The following is a 20337-nucleotide window of genomic DNA, read 5'->3' on the forward strand; positions in this document are numbered from 1 at the left end:
AGGACACCTGTTTTTTAAAAAGGCCTACCATTGTGTTGTGTTTGTGTGTGTGTGTGTGTCTGTGTGTCTGTGTGTCTGTGTGCGTGCGTGCGTCTCTGAGTTTAGTTTGAATGCCCATGCCGTTCCTGCACAAGGTTGCAACACGTTTGATCCAAGCACATGATTGAAATTGATTTTGGAAGAGAGAGAAGCTTTTGATGATGATGGAGAGGAAGAGGCTTCAGAATGTGAGGCTCACATTTATGGACAATTCAGAGTCTGACAGTAACTTTGAAGAAGAGAATGAGATTAAGCTTCAGATAGTTCCAAAATGAAGATGAGCATCAAGACCAATCCGTCAGCAGCTAGTGATGAAATATTGATGCTCTGACCTCAGGGTTCTATGCTCTGACCTCAGGGTTCTATGCTTTTAAAATTGTGTGATTGTGTTGAATTAAAAACCCCAAAATGCACCAGGTCCACCATACCCACGAACACTGGCTGAATAAAAAAAAACATGAACACCACACAAGGGTTAAAACTATGGCAATGGTGTGCAACACATTCAGCTAGTACACAACCAAAACAGTCATTTTTTGCTTTTATTGTAGCATTATTTGATAACCTCAGCGGGTTTTATTGCTGATGTAAATTTAATATATTAGTTAGTTTGATAGCAAATTGCCAATTTGTGTTCAATTATTTACACATATCGATGGCAAACATTTCATTCTTCAGATGTACAGCTTCTGGGGTTCAGGGTCACGTGACCATACCTGCCACAGGTGCAATCAATTAGCAATCAAGTCAATTCAGTTGAGGAATGACTTGTTAAAATGGAAAGAAAGAAGGAAAGAACGTTTCTGACATTTGTGTTTGGCATTTAAATTAAAGATTTAGATTTTCTTTTCTTTCCTTGCACCCTCTATTGAAGCTGTCAGTCACGGTTCATTGCCGAATAGCTGTGAAAAAGACTTGTTAAATGCATGCAATGCTTAACAGTATGATTTTAGCCAAAACACATGAAAGAGTGAGAGGGTTAAACCCAAGGAAGCCATTTGGTTTAGATCATTTTTTTTGTCAGTGAAAGCAAATAACCTTGTAGGTGGTTAAAAATTAATATTTACCTGGTTGATCAGCAAATAGCAAACGTTTACATGTTTTCATGCTGCTGGTAACATTTTAACTTAAACAATGATTACTCGTGGAATATTCCGTTTACTGCGATGCACAGCAGTGGCGGGCCGTGGTTTTCCTACCTAAGCCTTTAATGGATCAGCTGTTTAACAGCGTGCAGAGAGCTGAAATGTGATTGGATAAAAATGCATTTCACCAGTTCCCAAGCCAGCCACGCCAGAGGCCTGAAGGAGCAGAAGAACAGATGTGCAATGAGAAAATAAGCTAATAAGGAAAAAAATAATTATAAAACATGTAGGGTATTTGTGAAAAACAATTACATTATTAAATAGCTATAGCTTTGTAATTCTGTTTAGGTCGCCAGAGAAGGCTTAGCATATTTGTATGCACCTTAAATAGACACACGACGACACACCCAGCATGCAACACTCTTGATACAACTGATGTTCATACCCCATCGTATTGCAGCAACCCTGGGTTAGGAAAGCTACGAGACGGTAGCTTGCTTATTGTGTTGTTTATCCGGTAACAAGAACAGGCTATTGTGGGCGGAGCCTACGCCAAGACAACAATCAACCATCTGATACTAGCCCAGAGTTAAGCAAATTCATCTAGCAAACTATACCTACCTGAAAGTGTTACAATTGCAGTATTATTTTATTCCATGTGTCCATCCAGGCAAATTGGTGGATCCAAATGTTATTAAAGGAAAACCTATATAATGTAATTTCTTTGAAATCGTCCAAAAAAATGTTAAGTGTTTGGGTATATTTCCAAGTAGGCCAATGACTGGTTGATACGTGCGATGCATTGAGTGGGCAACGCGCCGTGCATTGAGTGAGCACTTTTTTCTCCCAGTCCGCCCCTGGTCACCACAAACACAGAAATTTAACTTGGTTCAAGACACCAAACGTGTCAAATGTGTTCTGAGGAAACTGTCGAATGCGTTTCAAAGAACCTGCGAGTTTCAGGGTGAGAAAGATTCAACTTAACTGATTTGTTCTGCTGAGTCAACAGGATGCCTCTCTTTATACCTAACTGAACTCAAACACTGATACCAGGTCTTTGACTTTCTTAGAGATGATTACAGTAAGCGACGACCAGACAACAGGCGTTTTGTGTGCGTGGCTCTTCCTATGTTACAGCTTATCTACTTTAAACATTTACGTTCCTCACAGACACTTCAAGGGGTTAATAATAAGTAGACTCTTCACATTTCTGCTGTAGGACCCTTGTAACACTCGGGAATGTTAGGGGAGAAGAGGAGGGTGAGTGGTGGCATGTCATGGGGGTTATCAGGAAGTAGAGGTAAACATCCTCGATGTGTTTTGAGAATGTCTGACAAATGCAGCGTATTACAGTTCTCACAGGTTGATTTTATTTAATAGCTCATCCTGCTAAAAAGTTATTTTTATTATTATGTTCTGTTTTCCAATGTCCAGCAACACATGTGTGCCTGTGAAAGCCCATGCAGTGTTTAGACAACACAACTACATGTTTAGGGTTAAGAAAAGATTGAGATTCGGGATGAACTAATATGGGATTGGTGCTCAAGTACAGAAGTGATGACCCAAATAAGTCAACGTTACTGATCTGTTGGTTTGTCAACGTCACAGTCAATATAAATAACGATATTCCAGCTCTAAGGATACAAGTAGTATTGTAGAATTAGTAAGTTCATACAAGAGCCAGATCTGTTATATCCTCTGGTTTTTGAATGATGATGGAGCTCTTGATGTGGTGCATAAACATAGAAATTTGAAGTGCTAATTGACTTTTTTTATTATTATTATAGGAATCACGAGCTAAAGCAGCCGCAATCTGAATACACACCCACACACGCGCATCAGCAGCCGCTTAGTCACCATGGAAACCATCCTCCACTGGCACCAGTCCCTCCCTCCCTCCGTTTCTTCTCCTCTCTCCCCCTCCCCCTCTGCTCGGCTCCAATCCGCAGACAGGAACACGACGGGTGGTTGCTGCTCCCATCATGCTTTGCAGAAGGAAGCAGGAAGAAGGCAGCCAGTGAGCAGCCGAGTGGACGGCTGTACAGACAAACACAGACTGATGTAGATGCAGAGGCACCAGTCAGGGAGGTATGGCTGATGCCGCCTCCTGCTTGCTCCTCTGGTCTCCTTCGGGTGAGTCCCTCCTCGTTTCTCTTGTCAATTACAAGGAAAACAGACAACCACGGGTCCAAAATTCCTGCTGTACAGCTGATGCAGCTCGTAGACATGTGGAGCAGACCGATGATGCTGCCGGTGGATTTAAAGGAGCAGAGCGGTAATCCCCTCACGCTGAAGGGAGAAGGGTCAGCGTAGGCGACAAGACAGGCGGAAACTCCTCACATGTTCCGAATTGTTTGGTTTTGTCTGCTTTTTGTCCGTCAGAAGGGATATGCCAGTCTTACTGTGCGTAGAACATTGTCATGTTAACCACACAGACACACACATATTCCAAAAAGAAGGCCCCTCTCCCTTGATAGGTCTGTAGTGTTACTGTGACACCAATTTAAACTGTGACCGACTGTATTAGAAGACGTAAACTGCAATGTTTCCACACTGACAATGATGCCATTCAGTCCAGCACATAATGCACACAAAGACACACCCACACACTTGCAGAAACACACAGAGATCCATAGATAATTCATTTTAGTCATGATTATAAGGACAATCCTGAAATCACTTAATTTCTGGGTTTTGTTTCTTAATACCATTCAGTGTTTCAGTAATTACTGCTGAGCCGACAAAAATAAAAGATTTTAAAAATACCTTATGCGGAGAGGGGTAGGATTGGCTAGTAGGCAGTTGACCTGTACTGTGCACATTGTTGTCATGTGATAAAACATCTAGGAAGCACCATCATTTATATCTGGCTTTGATGAAGATTATTTACACAAGACACATGTTGTGTTTATCAAGTTATATTTCCAGCATGCAAGGGATGCTGGGGTGTTTTATTGTTGCTAAACATTGCTAAAATCAGCTGTCTTTCCAAAGTGGTGGCTATAATGGGAAAAGTGAGCGAAATGCTGCAGCATGCATTGGATCGTAGTGCACTGAAGCCTGGCAATGTAGAGTAGTACAAAACTGGTTTTATTTTTTAGTCACACACATTCTAGAGTTATAAAACTCTAGATCTAGAGTTCTCACATCAATAACCCACAAAAAAAGAAACAAATGGGGGCTCAACACAAGTATTCAGATATATTACTTAAGTAAAAATAGCAATAAACTGCAATGCAAAAATACTATCATAATGTTGCAGCTGGTAATGGAGCAGCTATCATAATGTACGAATTAGCTTTCAAGAAAAAATAAGATTTTTTTTACACATAGGATTCAAGCAAGTCTAGATCAGGATTTATATGAAATAAACTGAATCACAGCTTCCTGGAAAAGACAAGGATATCAAATCACTCTCAGGTTAGAAGTAACATTATGGCATAGTAGATAGTATGGGAACTATGTATCTTATCTCATTTCAATTAAATTGCGTCCAACATGTTGTTTATTCAGAAGCACTATCCACCTTTTTCAATTATTAATTAACTATTTAGCTGAATGACTAAAGGTACAGTGTGTTCTGTGTTGCTCTGGTTGGTTAACTATAAAGCATTTAATGACAGTATTACTAAACAACTTTCCCACTGTTTCTTTACTTTTTTCAAGTGAATTAGCAGGTCAGATTTTCTTCGGTGCATGGCCTTCTGATTCTGAGCTCAGATTTCATTTGTAGAAATGTAAATGAAAAAAGAAAGACTTATGTACACACAGTATATGTACATTAGGTTCATTAGATTACAGTGTGTTGGTTTGGATTCAACCTGGCAGATAAAACTCTCTATTAGTTTACCTTTTCCACAAGACACTGGTCTAATCTGAGTGTATTTGCTAGAAGACCTATGGAGGTTGTTTCTGGCCACCGTTCACACCGATCGCAGGTGTTTATCTCCTGTTTGCTTTGCAGTCCGCTGCAAGGATGTATTTGAACAGTATGACTTGCTGACATAGGGGGTCTGTGCTCACTTTGCAAAGGTAAACGCAGGCCCTGACCGTCTGCAGGGCAGACACTGCTATTCAGTAAAATATTGACTGGATTTAACTTCTTGACCAGAGTGGCCTCACACACACACACACACACACACACACACACACACACACACACACACACACACACACACACACACACACACACACACACACACAAACACTCGCACACAAACACGACTGCTTTCTAGTTGGTGCACATGTTGACAAGCCCCACCCACTCTTGGTGCCCCAGCCAATAGGGGACTGATTGGGTGAGCAAAGGGCTGCTCTTATCTCACTATTTATCCAGCTGAGATCCCAGTCACATCAACTGTTGTCCGGCTGCTCGGATGACATTAGAGACAAAGACAGAGAGAGAGACCTATGAAGAGTGGAAGAGAGAGAGAGAGATAGCATGAGAAGACGTTAAGGGCAATCAACACGGATCTGATTTAGATACGACACATCAGAGTCTCGAGGTGCTGATTGTCCCTGTGCCGGTGACTCTGCAGGTAAGTGTGTTGTCACACATTACTGACTGTAACTGTGTGTCCACTGATGGTTTTTGAGTTGGTTTTTATTACTTTTGGAGAGTTGCAGGCACAGTTTTGATGATCTGCAGGTGATAAGATGTTTATGGTACAAATGTTCTATTAGAGGTAATTTAGATTATATTAAAGCTGTAAGGCCATCAACATTCTTTCATGGACTATTTTACGAATATCTACAGTCAATAATTGTTGGAGTAACTACTTTTGAATCGGTAAGAATTAAAGTAAATCCTACATTTCTGCCCTTATCCCATCTCAGAGTTTTCTGCTAAGAAAATATTCTACTATATTATTTTGAAAACCATTTCTTATTTAATTTATTGCAGTCAAGAACTCAAGAGTGTAACTTCTTAGAGGTAAACACTTTATTTTAGGACTTTTCTTTAACATCAAGTCTTTTGAAAACCGGCTCTCGACTCTTGGCTTTGCAAGTTTAGTTAAACATTAAGGTTTGGAGAATGATTTGCACCTTTTCAAAAACACGTGTCCTCCAAATCAACCGCTAAACAAATTTGGAAGTCAGAGTATTGGGCTGCTTTTTATCTGGTTGTCAAGTTGTGAAACTTCCGGTATTGTTGCGTCGAGGGACAATAGTCCTAGCTTCAGTAGTTTAGCACTGTTTGAAAAGTCAGAATCTCAGGGTCTAAATGATGCTTAAGGTTTTTAAAAGTAATAATTGTTGTCATAAAATAAGGATATATTCATACTTTTGGTTAAAAATTGAAATGTTTTGTTATATTGAAGACCTTGAAGCCATTTATTTTCACTCCTTTAGACTTGTAACTTGACTGGATATAAAAGACTTTACATGAAAGGCAAAGAAAGAAAGCTTCACAGTCTATGGTAATGTCTCAGGATTATATGGTGATTCCTTTGTCACATGATTAAAGGCAGAGAACATTGATTAGAAACAGCTTTCAGAAACAGCTTGGATCAAATGTTCAGGGTTGACGCTGAAGTAAATCTTATTATTTGGTTCCAAAAGGTCCTCAGTGGGACTCTGCCATGCTCAGCAGTCAATCAGGTGTGCCTTTTGAAAGAAAACCTTGTTCAGGTGGACATTTAGTGTTAAACACAAATGTGAGGTCTTGGTCTCTTTTTTGGTGAAATTGTGACAGGCTCATTATTTATCTCTTGTGTCTTTTATCTGTTAAAAAGGTCCGGCTGGCTTTACAAGCCCCGTATGAACACAGACTGGCCTCTGTATTGCTTTGTTTTCCGTGCAAATTGGGCAAGTAATGTCAAGCAAAGTAAAACTGCCTCAAAACAGCGAGTGGAAGAGAAAAACGGCATGTAATTTAAATTGAATTAAAACACATGCAAAGATACAAATCTGATTTACACATAAAATATAACATTCCAGTATTCTTCACCCCGTCATATCAGTCCGTGGCGACACAGGAAGTCTAAATTACAGCACATACCAGCGTCGTGATGGCCGTGGCTGATAGCACATCATTGAGAGTGTTTAATGGTTTCTGTGACATGGCCATCTCCGCCGAGACGCAGCTGCTTCTGCAAACAGCAAACAGCTAACCTTGTGAGAAAGGCCTTATGCAAGCGTCGATCATAGTTTCATTCACGAGTGTCGTGAATGTGTTAAACATTAACTCTCATTTGATGACATGTAAGTAAAATAGGCCTTGTCAGTTTTGTTTTCTAAAAAGCAATTGAAACCGTTTTCATGGTATCATTTTCTGTGGTAACACACAAACAGAATTAAGACCATCATGCAACACTGATACTATTTCAACTGTAGGATACATTATTGCTTTAAAGTATAATTTAATCCATTTATCATCCTGCTACTTTTACTGTAGGGGGAAGGGAGCGGGATGTTCAGGAGAAGATGAAAGGTCAACAGTATATGCCACATAAAAGTGGTATACACCATCTGAAGATTAATTTGACACGAAGCACAAATTATGGTATTCATAAACCAGAAATTAATATGAATTACTTCATTTAATTAAAGTGTATTTTGAAAATGTATAAACCTTAGAACATTATGATGGAAGTATATGGGGTCCATTACTACACATTTGGAGGTTCCTGTGGGAATTGCATTTTTCTGCATTTGGGTGGCGAGTAGTTCTGTTCTGAAAACCCCATCTTGTCTAAATACCTAAAGGAAAGCCAGCCAGTCAGAGGCCCGCGACAACGCGCTAACAGGTTAAACAAAGGAACAGTGTGCAACATTTAGGGAGAGATGTCAGCTTAAAAAGAATCCTTTACTCTATGAGGTCCATGTTTCTACAGCAGCCCAGAACAAGTCCAAACTCTCTAATTCCAAATGTGAGGGCAATCCATCAAATTGCCATGGAGCGATGTAGCTAACAGGGCTAAACATGTTTCTATTCACGGTTTTCTTGCAGTCCATATAAAGACGTTTTCTCTTCTCTTCTCTCATTGTTCTGGCATACTTTTATAATGGCCGTGTTCTCATTCAGCCCACATGACTGCAACACATCATAACACAGGAACAGATAACCAGCCATGGGTGTGGCACTGGTAGGCCTATTCGTATATTGAAGAGTGAAAGTGTCAAAACATGGACGCAATTCAGGTGAAGGACCTGCAAAGATATGGATGCTACAGTGCTATGACTTGCTCCCAACAGTGCTTCTCAGTCACTGACTAACCTGTGTCCTTGGAGAAGGCGCTCATTAACACCGGACACAATGTTAGTCCACCACCTTTACCATGAAAGACGCTGTGCAGCCTGTACTGTTGCACAACTATTCATTATAGTTTAACTGCACAATTGTCTTGGGTTTACTATTTGATGAGTACACTGAGTTGTTTTGGAAAAAAGAAAGTCAACCACCGTAAAACATTACATTTATAATCCTGATTGAGAAGTTTAAAAGTGAGCCCAAAAAAACTACAAATAGCAACAAAGTGAATGTGTAAATGCCCCTAAATTAAAATATACCACAGCAAACATGCATAGTGTGAGAGTGACCTCACTAGAAGATATATTTTACTTTTTAAGTCATCTCTAATGATTTTCACTGTTTCCATTTCCCTGTCTGTGTCCTCTATATCTCCCTCCCCTCTCTGCCTTCCTTACGGGAGCACAGCTGACCACATTCTCCACCTCCCCTCCTTCTTCCTCTCGCCTTGCTGCCTCCCCTTCCACCCTAAGACCATGGAGGAGGTCACCAAGGTCACGCCACCTGTCCTGGAACGTCGGGCTCGCCAGCGACAGCCCGCAGTTTCAGTCCTCAAATCCAAGATGAAGCAGGGGGCGACCTGCTCGGTGCCCAGAGTCCGATCCACCCTGACCGGGTTCTTCCCCGTTGTGCGCTGGCTGCCGAAATACAAGCTCCGCGAGTACGTCTGGGGCGATGTGATGTCCGGGGTGATCGTCGGTATCATCTTGGTGCCGCAGGCCATCGCCTACTGCCTGCTGGCAGGAGTGGAGCCCATCTATGGATTATACACCTCATTTTATGCCAACATCATCTACTTCCTCATGGGGACGTCCAGACATGTCTCTGTGGGGATCTTCAGCCTCATGAGCCTCATGGTTGGACAGGTACTGCAATGCATCGCAGGTGGCAAGCAATGGTCACGCAATTTGGGTATTTTATTGAATTGTATTTATTTTAAAATGAAGATATAAAGGAAACAGACCCTGAAGAAGTTGTTTGGATGATGGCATTGAAAGAAAATGTGAAATAAATAACACACTATTATTTAACACTTGCAGATTTAAATGGATAATAATTATTTGCGCTAACAATTTTTAAAACATTGTTAGGACATTTACATTTTTTCTAATTATTTCCAACAGGCCTCTTGTCACTGGGAAGAGGTCAATTATGATAATTGATTACTTAATGACACTGAATTATAATACTTTTTACGGTTGTATTTCTTATGTTTTATTTAATGAATTAAAAAGACTTGTACTTGACTGCAGGTGGTGTACAAGGAGATGTTCCTGGCAGGCTTTGACCTCAATGAGGACTCCAAAGCGTTGGGCACTAATGTGTTCAATGCCACACTGGACACTAACCTCACGGCTGGTAAACTTCACAGTGTGGAGCTAATGGGTATGCAGTGTGGGAAGGAGTGTTACTCCATCAGCATCGCTGCTGCCCTCACCTTCTTGGTCGGCGTCTATCAGGTAATATATGCAAGTGCATTTTTTTTTTTTCGCGCTATGGACAATGCTTTAAGCCCTCTTTTTATTAGTATCTAGAGTCTTGACCTCATGACAGTGCTAAATAAAAAGTCAGGGGATCACTGGTTAGTAACCAACAACTCCTAATCTCCTCACTAGGTGATGATGGCCGTGTTTCGGCTGGGCTTCGTCTCTGTATATCTTTCGGCTCCAATGCTTGATGGTTTTGCCACGGGAGCCTCTTTCACCATCCTCACCGTGCAGGCTAAATACCTGTTGGGTCTAAAGATCCCCCGTCACCAGGGCTACGGCACAGTTGTCGTCACCTGGTTCAACATCTTCGCCAATATTCATAGTGCCAACATGTGTGACCTCATCACAAGCGCTATCTGTATCTCTGTATTAGGTAAAGTTGTAAACGGCCGAATGTGCTTCAAAGTTAATGGTACAACAGTTCATGACATGGGATGAGGCGTCCAATCCTGGCCATACATTTTTATAGCCTAAAAAGCTCTTTCTAATAAGCGGTCTCTTTTGTGATTGTAGTGGCGGGGAAAGAGATCCAGGAGCGCTTCAAGGGTCGTCTTAAGATCCCTCTGCCTACTGAGCTGGTAGTCGTGGCAGGAGCAACACTGGCCAGTCACTTTGGGGAGCTGAACAGCAAATATGGCACCAGTGTATCCGGTCACATCCCCACAGGGTTCATTTCTCCCCAGGTGCCCAGCTTTAGCCTGATGTCACGGTTGTTAATGGATGCCGTACCTTTGGCCGTCATTAGGTAATGTGTCAGACTTTCAGTTTGTGTGTCTCTTATATAGATTGTTACAGATTGTCTTTGCATGCTTTTAAGAGCAAAGCTTAATTCACAGGCTCAATTGGTAAACAAACTCTCATTTTAACTTTTAGTTTTGCCTTCACGGTGTCGCTGTCAGAGATGTTTGCAAAGAAAAATGGCTACACGGTTCGTCCCAACCAGGAGATGCTGGCCATCGGCTTTTGTAATATCATCCCCTCCTTCTTCCACTGTTTCACCGCCAGCGCAGCATTGGCAAAAACCATGGTCAAGGACTCAACGGGCTGCCAGACACAGGTGAATTGAAACCATTCACTAAAGTCAGTCTCGAGGATTCAGAGGAGCAAAACATACCGCATTGTATCTGTTCATGTTAAGTCTGTGGAAGATGCTCACTATAATATCTTACTTTCTTCCTTTGTCTATCTTTATATTTCTCTGCTCCTCCCTCAGATTTCCAGTCTGATCAGCGCCATGGTTGTCCTACTCGTCCTTCTCTTCTTTGCACCTTTCTTCTACGCCCTCCAGAAGTGTGTTCTAGCTTGTATTATCATTGTGAGCCTTCGTGGGGCACTGAGGAAGTTCAAAGATGTCCCGGCTAAGTGGCGCGCGAGCCGGAACGACGGCATTGTGTGGCTGGTCACCATGTCGGCCACGGCTCTGATCAGTGTGGAGATTGGCCTTGTGGTCGGAATATGTTTTTCTATGATCTGCGTCATCTTTATGACCCAGAACCCTAAGGTGAGTAATACACTTTATGCTGATAATGCTTTTTAGAAAGCTGATGCAAATGACAATAATTCCAGAATGTGGAAAGGCAATTATTGGCCTTGCATTATCTCGTGATCTCATCTGATCTGATGTTCAATTTCAGGTCTCTCTCCTGGGCCGAGCCAGTGACACAGATCTTTACGAGGACCTGGACGAGTACAAGAACCTGATGGCGCCACCTCGGGTTCACGTATTCCGTTTCCAGGCTCCGCTGTACTACGCAAACAAGGAATCATTCCTCAAATCTCTCTACAAAGCTGTCGGAGTTGAACCGTTCCTGGAGCTGACTAAGAGGAGGAAGGCAGAGAAGAAGGCCAAGGAGATGTCCTCAAAGCTGGGCAAGGCAAATGGGGACAAAAAACCGTCAGAGGTTGTTATAGGACTTGTACAAAGAGAACTGGCTTTCCACACAATCGTCTTAGACTGCTCTGCCATACCCTTCATGGACACAACAGGCATGGCCACATTTATAGGGTTGGTCAATGAATACAAAGAGATAAATGTGAGTGTGCTCCTAGCAAACTGTAACACCTCAGTCATTGATAACCTCCAGAAAGGACAATTCTTTGGGAAAAATGACAAAGACATGAGCAGCCTGCTGTTTCATAGCGTTCACGCGGCAGTTCTTCATGCAAACAGTATAGCTGCAGCTGCAGAAAGCAGGTCAGAAGACTCTGGGGTTTAGAACGGCTAGAAGAAGAAGCAATTTAGATATGCTATCATGATTTGAGCCATGCTCTTGTCAAGCCATTTACGACAATACTGCATACTGCAAGTTAGGATTCGTTATCGAGGAAGCTTTGTTCTAGAAAACTTGGGGTAACCAAGAGGATTCAAGGAGGAAGAGTATCCGATCAAGTAATTTGGTTGATGGTTTGTGCCCGTTCAATACCTGCATATTTGGTTCCGACATAAACCATACAACTGTTTTCTCCAAATACATTGGAATTTTAATATCAGTTCTAGAAACAAAAAAAAAAAAATCTAACTTGTGGACAGATTGTTTTTCTAGTTTAGTAAATGCTTCTTCTTAACTGTCCTCTACGTTGGCCTAATAAAAAAATAGGAAAATACAGCATGTGGTTAAAAAACTACTGCAATCCAAGCTTTGAGTACCCAGAAGATTTTTGAATGTCAGTTTTTTCAATAAAGGAGACGCAAATGAAAATATTACAAAACGACCTGCCCCCATCAGGTCATGGTAAACATGCCTGACGTAGTCAAACTCACTGGTCAGTTCCTATTCAGTGACGATTAATATCTGAGTCACATGACAAATTTGTGTCGAAAGCAACGTTGACTGCAACAAAAGCTGTTTTTACTTTTTCTATCGCTTGAAGCCTTGGGCTAAAATCTATAATGGCTGTAATCCAAGAGTCCAGAGTTCACACATGAAGATTCAGCCACTATTAACAGTTTTCCCAAATCTTCCAACTGTGACATTGGAGCTCTGAACATTCCTAAAGGCCAGTCAAACTCTTCCTGACTGAAAGAAGCACTCGTTCGTGGCTCACGAGGAGTGCTTCAGCCACAGTCTCACAGACATGTGAGAGTCTTGCTTTGAGAAGCTTGGCTCATCACAACACGCGTGTACTTCTGCCCTGTTCTCTGGTGACCCAGCAATGGCAGCTATATCTGCTCTTAGGTCTGTTCTCGTAAAAAAAATAAAGGATTTACACTCATCCCTAATCTCTTCTCGGGTTCTGGATGAAAGCAATTTATCATTTGGTGCTTTTGAAATGTGTATCTAAACTAATAGCAGTAGGTGATGCCACACGTTTTATCAAAATACTGGTTTGTTCATTCAAGTGTGTTGACTTCCACCATTAGAACAGATTTAGTCATTTTGTTATGAAATCATTGTTTTTTCTTATATCTTTTATTCGGTGGCTGCCAGGTGCAAAACTTGTCTTGAAAGTACCTCCAATATATGTAATACTTCATAAAGGATGTTTTTTTTATTACTTTTAGTACTTTATCATAAAGTTGTGATGAACTGCCATTGTGAAATACACATTTGCATTGGTAAAATTAGAAACCTAACATTTTATATTTTCATACATTTATTTTGTCATCAAATGTGAAACGTGTCTGCTCGACTTTCATTATTGACAGTGTTGACATTCAACACTCCTACACAGTACAAACACTGCCTTAATGTTTGATTCTTGAACTAAACTGATACAATTTTAGTAAAAAGCTTGTGTCGGACTGAATTATTGCCTTTGATAACAGACATTTATCATAGTAAGAAACTGAATAAAAGTATTCAATCTCATAATAAAATATTCTCCTTACTAACAGTAACCCCAGGGAAAATGAATTAAGAGACAACTGTAATTTCACAAAGATTTCCCGTCATTACTGTGTCAGACACCATTTGCACAAATATGAATTACTGGATAAGGTGATTTGTGATGGTATATACTTTTCTAACATAACTATCATAATAAAGCCACTGCAAAGGAAAATTACAAACATTCAGGATGACAGCATTGCCTCCAGACAGGAACTAAATCACAAAATTACTGTTTGGGTTTTAAATACATTTGAAAGTTAGATGATCTTAATGCACGATATAGACAGAGGATGATTTGCCGTAACTTTCCTGCTTCTGAGACCGATACTTTGAGCAAGTGACCCGACCGCTGGCCTGCTGAGTCATCAGGAGAGCCCTGTGTTTAACAAGCATGCCATTTTCATTTTGCTAACTGAAGTGAAACCCTCGACACCGGCTGAGCAGAGAGCCCTCATATGGGAAACAGTCTGAGAAATCACCTTCTGAGAAGACAATAGATAGTTAAATCTGAAAATGTGCATCAACAATTTCTTTTAACTGTTCCTTGTGAATTGGGAACTTTTGTACCGATACTGCCCTCTATTGTTTAATCATATGAACAGCAGAAATGAGCACATTGATATGGATAAGGTTAAGATGTTAAAATCAATTAAAAAATCAAAGTATTCCTGAGCTATTGATAAAAGACAACCCAGCAATTTATTTCCCAGCATTCTTTATTCATTCTAAATGTTTAAAAATATAATTTCACATAGGCACTGAAATAAATATTATACATCTAGTATATCAGCGCCAGTGTGTTATCATATTAATTATATTCAAGGAAAACACAATCACGGCAGAAAACAATCATCAGATGACTTTGATGTTTATATTAGATAAAAACACTCAAAAAAGGCAGAAAATAAAGTCACTTTCTTCATTGTGCCACTTCTAGTTCTGCAGCAGTAAGTGATCTCAACTAAAATTCATAACTTGTTACAAGCATTGAATTTGACTAAATACCATACTGGCCTTGTTGTGTAAGTGCAAGGATGAAATCACTCTGAGTTTGATCATTTGTTTTTTAACCAAATGGATTGTAACAGTAAGTGTGTATACAGTTGTAATACACAAAAGATAATAAGGCAAAAATGTACAAATATCATTGGAATTATGTAATAAAGCAAACACTAAACCTTTAAATATGTCCCATAGTGTGCGGAGCTGGAGTGGAGGGGGAGGGGGGCTCCAGGTAGGTGTAACACTTTGACACTGGACTCATTTAAACAACAGCGTCAAATAGACAATAACGACGAGGTTTCACACACTTAGCTTTTATGGTAGACTATATGATAAAAAGGCTGCAAAGGTGACATCTGATAACAATTTGGGATTTAGCTACCTGCCTTATCAGCCACAAGGGTTGACCAATAAGTAAGAGTTAAAAGTGCTACTACTTACTGGTTATCAGCAAGAATGTCTTAATTATCCAGTTCAAGCTGTTGTTAAAGGGTCATTTCATCCATGTTACAATCAACGTTTTTGCTCTCATTTTAGCCATGCAGACTCCACTTTCTAACAAAACATGCAGTAGTCGGTGACTCCAGAATCATTTACCATGATGTCAGGAGACCGATGTGGGCCAGAGATGATCAACAGATTTAGTCACTGAGTCAGCCTTTTTTCCACAGGATGTGATGACAAATCCTGTTTACTGGTTTAAATCAAATACTCTATGAATAGTTTATATCAAAAGGAGCTGATTGTACAATATGTTGACTAATTATGTTGCTCTGGTATTAAGGCTGATATGACATCTTGCCTAGTATATACTGGCCTAACATACTGGATTTGGCCACTGTAGAGTTATTCAAAACGTCCACCTTATTTGTTCCAAAGAGGGTACACACACAAAAATCAAGCAGTTTTAAGAAAATAAAAGGTTAAAAATGGTTCGTACGTATTGCAGATTAATCGTTGATTGACCTTTAGCTATTTGTTCGAAAGCTTCAAATGCTCGAGGCGTTGAGACGTTAGACATCCCAGAGTTCACAGTGTTCATATGTGGATTTTCCAGTTGTCATATTTTCTGTTCTTTGCTTCCCACATTCTATCAAGACATGTCATACAAGCTAACCTCGTAGGAAATGAGGAAACAAACAGAAAGTAAAAGTAATTGTTCACACAGGCATTGTTTGATTCAACAGAATCCTCGTAGATATTTTTCAAAATTTCTATACAAACACAAAAAATATCCCAAACTCAACCAACCATGAGATAAAAATGATTACCAGTTTAAAAAAAAACACCAAACCTTAGTCTGTTTCTACAAATTAACTTAAAATCCAGCTCCATGCATCTTAATGGTTAAGTGATTTTAAGGTGTACAGTATCGTCTATCCACTCCCAGCTGATATCTACTGTTGGAAGACAGTAAACTTAATGTATATACGCTGGCCATTAACTGCAGTCAAACAGTACCAGCTCAGTGGAAGATAAGCGCTACCATGACACTAAGTTTTACAACTTAGCAGCTGGTGGTTGATAAAAACCTTGAGGCAGCAACTTCTAACCAGCAGCTAACTGGTAAGAAGTGGTTGAGTATTAACAAAAAAAAGAGAGTACAACTGATGTCTACAAACAGTTATAGCTTTTAAGCCTGCATCCCATTGCCTTTCCAGAACATTTTTGGATCAGTTCAACTTAGCTGCTGCTGCTGGTCGGGCAGGACTGCCTGTGCCTGAAGTGCATGATGTGTACAGCTGTCTGGTGCCACCAGTAAAACATCACCACCACCAGTATGTGCCACACCTGGTGGCTGGCACCCAGGTAGTTCAGCTGGCCTAGAAGAAGAGGGGGGAACGGCTCTAAATACTGTTCGTATTGTTTTTGTTTATTCACATACTTTCTTCACGATGTACAAAAATGACAATATATGAATTTTTGAGGCGGTTATTCAACATTGAAATATCTACAAACAGGACGTAAACAAGTCCTATACATCGGTCTAACTTTATATTCTCACATACACAGTGCGGGTTTCAGAATGGTGCCATCGTTAACGTTATTAGCAACACCTGAGATTCTTTTGTGACGACAAGTCAAACATATCCACCAAAGAGCCCACAGCACTGGGCTTTGCCTCGTTGAGTGGTAATTAAGGAAATCTGTTTCAGCTGCTGGATTTTCCATGTCAGCTGGAAAGGATTTAACAAATGCTTCTTAACAATACGGTTACATATCATTATGAGTCTACTTGCACTGCTGACTACCACGAAAGTACATATTGATCTGTAGGAAACAAATCTAATGCAGTGCAACTTGTTTCCTTCTACAATAATGACACCACAGTATTAATAATCTGTCAAAATATCAGAGTTTTTTGTATGTCCTGTACTTGCAACATGTCCACTACCTTACACGTACTGGACTTATAGTAATGCATTTGAACACATTGACCTTATTAGTCTGTCACATATTCTGAGTTAAACAAAATTAATTGAAGGTAGTTGTGAGACTGTTTCAGTGTACTTACGGTGTCAATATTTTAAAACTTATCGTAGCGTTTCCTTTGTATCTTTACCTTTTACATCAGTTCCCTGAACAGATGTTTAAGGTAAACTTCAGATATGATGACCTCTAGTGGTTAACTCACCAGGGAAGCAGCGTTCAGGGATCTTGGTGACGTAGAACAAGAAGGCAGATCCAGCTATCAGGTACATCACAAGCACACGAGGCAGGAACAGCTGCACGTGCAACAAAAAAGGTACGTTTGTATGGCTGAACGCTGTACAGTCGGGGGTGAGAAAAAGTGCTGAGATTCCTGAGTGGTCACATGATCACCAGAGGAACACTCTGTTCTCTAACCTGTACAACGTCAGTGGTGAATCCTCCATTGAGCCAGACCCAGTGACATGCCGGAATCACACTGATGCCAGCCACACAGCAGAAGATGGTCGTCCGAATCCGTTGCCACTCGTTGCTGAGGTAATGAGGGTGTACCTGAGCACAGAAGACGGCCAGTATCAGGGACAGCACTGTCAGCAGGTAGACCTGTCGCCAAAACTGCGGGACAGGAGAGTGACAAGATTAGTTACGGTCTGTTTAGAGCTGGAGCATCTGTTTCTTTATTAGCAATTTGAGTAAATTAATAAATAAATGTCAACTTCGACGATTCCCACTTACAGCGTTACAGTAAAAAGCGTAGAAGATCCCGGGTACATAGCAGCCTAGGATGCCAACAGAGATGCCTGCGTAGTCCAAAGAAAGCCAGAGACGGCAAGTCTTCTCTGACCGGTGGCACGAGAACAGGTGATACCCCACAGAACACAACATGCACACCTGCGGTAAAAAAAACAACACAGTACCATTTACAGATTGGAAAGAAAAAGCACTCATGACATCGAACACAATTACTATTATTTTGTTATGTTTAGAGCTTTCATTGTGATTGTAATTATTGGTTTCACCAATACATCTTTACATTTTCTGATCGTAAATCAACACAATCTTTCTGCGACTGCAATACATTAACTTATATCAATGAATAGAGATTTATTTTAGGACAATCCAGATACTCACAATAGCCACTTACATGGACAAATAAATGGGTTTAAAGAGGGTGTGTGGGTCACAAATACTACACTATAAACCTACTGTAAGTGGCGATCATACTGACTTGTAATCTATTTCATCAAAGCGTTAATTATCAGCTGCTACAGACCCTAGAACACGAAACGCACACAACAAACAGACACAGCTAACGCCGTCTCAATAAACCTTTGAACAGCTCTACCATTGCTATTGTAGCTCTTTATAGTACAACATACTGTGCCCAACTTTATACAACAGCCACACCTACACACATCTTACACACCTGCGTGGGTTGAGTTGAACTGATTGCGCGGCTGCGGCAGGAAATGTGAACCTTCATGAATCAGTTTAAGCCATACATACTTTATTCATATACAGTATAAATACTCAGCTAATGCAGATGTTCTTAATTAACTGGTGTTTAAGTAACTAACTTACTGTTAAAGTAACACAATTACAGACACATACACAATGTTTCTTGCGAGCATGGACACTGGGAGGACCAAAGACAGCTGGTTACATTAAGCTGGAACGATTTGCATTCAGCTTTAAGTCTGAACAGCCCAGTGATCAACAAGATCTGGACGAGTGTGTAAGACTTTTTCTGATATCAGCGACATTTCCAGAGGACGGTTAGCCAAATCCTATTTACCTGGAAGCAGAAGAGACCTATAACGTAGATGATGTAGTCTTCTCTTTTCGCTCCAGAGGCTGGCAGTACGGATGAGAGGTCATTGACTCCCAGAGAGAAGAAGAGCAGGAAACCGAGAAGGTGGCTCCAAATGTTCACAGTCTCATTGGATAGAATGAAAATACTGCAACGGAGAAGAAGAAAATGGACATCAACGAGGCCGTGAACACACCAACATTCACTATAACTATCACTATATCACTATAACGCTCGCTATAACATACATAACTACTTGCATAACCATATATGATTCATCATTGACACCAATAATAAATAATAAGAACGAGTCCTGTAAATGTCTTATCTTATCTTATCTTACGTCTTAAACTCCTCTATAAAAAGTTCATATCTCCAACATGACTCCCACCTTCTCAGGCAGAGTTTAGAGGGCAGGTGGGCCCTGTAGCCGCCTGTGATGAAGGGGTTTTCTTTGAGGAAGAGGGGGATCTGTTCGTAGGTGTACAGCCGGATCCTCTGGGGTATCAGCATCGGCCAGTGCTGGTAGCTGCCCAGCTCTATGTAGTGGGCAGACTTCAGCAGCTTATGAGGCATATTCAGGGGAATCTCACTCTCAGCCTTTGGCAAGCTGGGAAAGGTTCAGGGAGAGAGGGAGAGGGAGAGAGAGAGAGAGAGAGAGAGAGAGAGAGAGAGAGAGAGAGAGAGACTTCATTCTCTGTTCAAGTACCTATTACAATCATATTTACAGTCTAACTATTTGCTGCTTTATAAATGCTCTGAATTTAGAATGTTACACCTTTTCAGGCTCAGAAAGCAGTGCGTTTGTTTAATTTGATTCAAACGTGTGTTTACATGGAAGCTAGCTAGTTGGTCTCCATGTTTCTTGACTCCTTCATCCTCTCCAAAACATGCATTTACTACAGTGTATTAACACCCGCAGCGCCATGACTCAACGCAGCTGCTATTACCCATTTCACTTGGAAATAAAGCAGCCAAACAGACATACTGGCATCTCTTCAAAAACAATGAATGAATGGCCGTCTCATTAATAGCGAGTCCCGAAGAGCAAAGGGAAGGCGACGCTCACCTTGGCCGTCATGTTCTGTACCGGAACCCAATGAACTGATTCAAACACACCGGGTTACAAAGCTCACCATTAGCCGGACCGTCGACATCCTTGTTCGGACAATTCAGCCATACCTAGGTGACTATTAAGCTGGCATTGCGTTAACAAAATAAATAACATTTTAGTGAAAGAAAACAAACGAAACACATATGCTCGGCTAAGCTCCTGGTTGACGCCGAACCTGTCTTCTTCTTTCTAGTATTAAAGGAGGAAGACGGTGCGTTACTGCCGCCAGCTGGTGAATGCGGAGCATTGCACCTGGAGCCCAAACTGCTGCACCCCAAAAACACA

The 20337-nt window shown here is 40.8% G+C and overlaps 2 protein-coding genes across 2 annotated transcripts; one reads left to right on the plus strand and one right to left on the minus strand.

The window, feature by feature from the left end:
• The first annotated feature begins 3159 nt into the window (after positions 1-3159).
• slc26a1 (solute carrier family 26 member 1) lies at positions 3160-13562 on the plus strand. The gene is made up of 8 exons (XM_068573400.1): positions 3160-3257; positions 8785-9242; positions 9630-9836; positions 9993-10239; positions 10380-10611; positions 10740-10923; positions 11080-11367; positions 11501-13562. Exons 1-8 carry the CDS (start codon positions 3215-3217, stop codon positions 12080-12082), a joined length of 2241 nt encoding a protein of 746 aa, XP_068429501.1. The 5' UTR covers positions 3160-3214; the 3' UTR covers positions 12083-13562.
• A 2749-nt stretch (positions 13563-16311) lies between these two features.
• LOC137783461 (progestin and adipoQ receptor family member 3-like) lies at positions 16312-20240 on the minus strand. The gene is made up of 7 exons (XM_068573405.1): positions 20075-20240; positions 19330-19548; positions 18924-19086; positions 17864-18019; positions 17546-17743; positions 17334-17424; positions 16312-16521 (listed from the first exon to the last, which is right to left on the minus strand). The coding sequence occupies exons 2-7, from the start codon at positions 19512-19514 to the stop codon at positions 16382-16384; spliced, it is 933 nt and encodes a 310-aa protein (XP_068429506.1). The 5' UTR covers positions 19515-19548; positions 20075-20240; the 3' UTR covers positions 16312-16381.
• Between the last annotated feature and the right edge of the window lie 97 nt (positions 20241-20337).

This window comes from Clinocottus analis, unplaced genomic scaffold, assembly GCF_023055335.1.
Source record: "Clinocottus analis isolate CAN_PGR_092001 unplaced genomic scaffold, fCliAna1.0.p SCAF_13, whole genome shotgun sequence".
Classification (NCBI taxonomy): domain Eukaryota; kingdom Metazoa; phylum Chordata; class Actinopteri; order Perciformes; family Cottidae; genus Clinocottus; species Clinocottus analis.

Bases quoted from the DNA above. Each gene is read 5' to 3' on its own strand.
- slc26a1 (XM_068573400.1), top strand. From the start codon at position 3,215: ATGGCTGATGCCGCCTCCTGCTTGCTCCTCTGGTCTCCTTCGG. The intron at 10,924-11,079 runs GTGAATTGAAAC...CTCCTCCCTCAG, and splicing joins CAACGGGCTGCCAGACACAG to ATTTCCAGTCTGATCAGCGC. The intron at 11,368-11,500 runs GTGAGTAATACA...GTTCAATTTCAG, and splicing joins TTATGACCCAGAACCCTAAG to GTCTCTCTCCTGGGCCGAGC.
- LOC137783461 (XM_068573405.1), bottom strand. From the start codon at position 19,514: ATGCCTCATAAGCTGCTGAAGTCTGCCCACTACATAGAGCTGGGCAGC. The intron at 19,087-19,329 runs GTGGGAGTCATG...TCTCCGTTGCAG, and splicing joins TCTAAACTCTGCCTGAGAAG to TATTTTCATTCTATCCAATG. The intron at 16,522-17,333 runs GTGAGTTAACCA...CTCTTCTTCTAG, and splicing joins CCCTGAACGCTGCTTCCCTG to GCCAGCTGAACTACCTGGGT.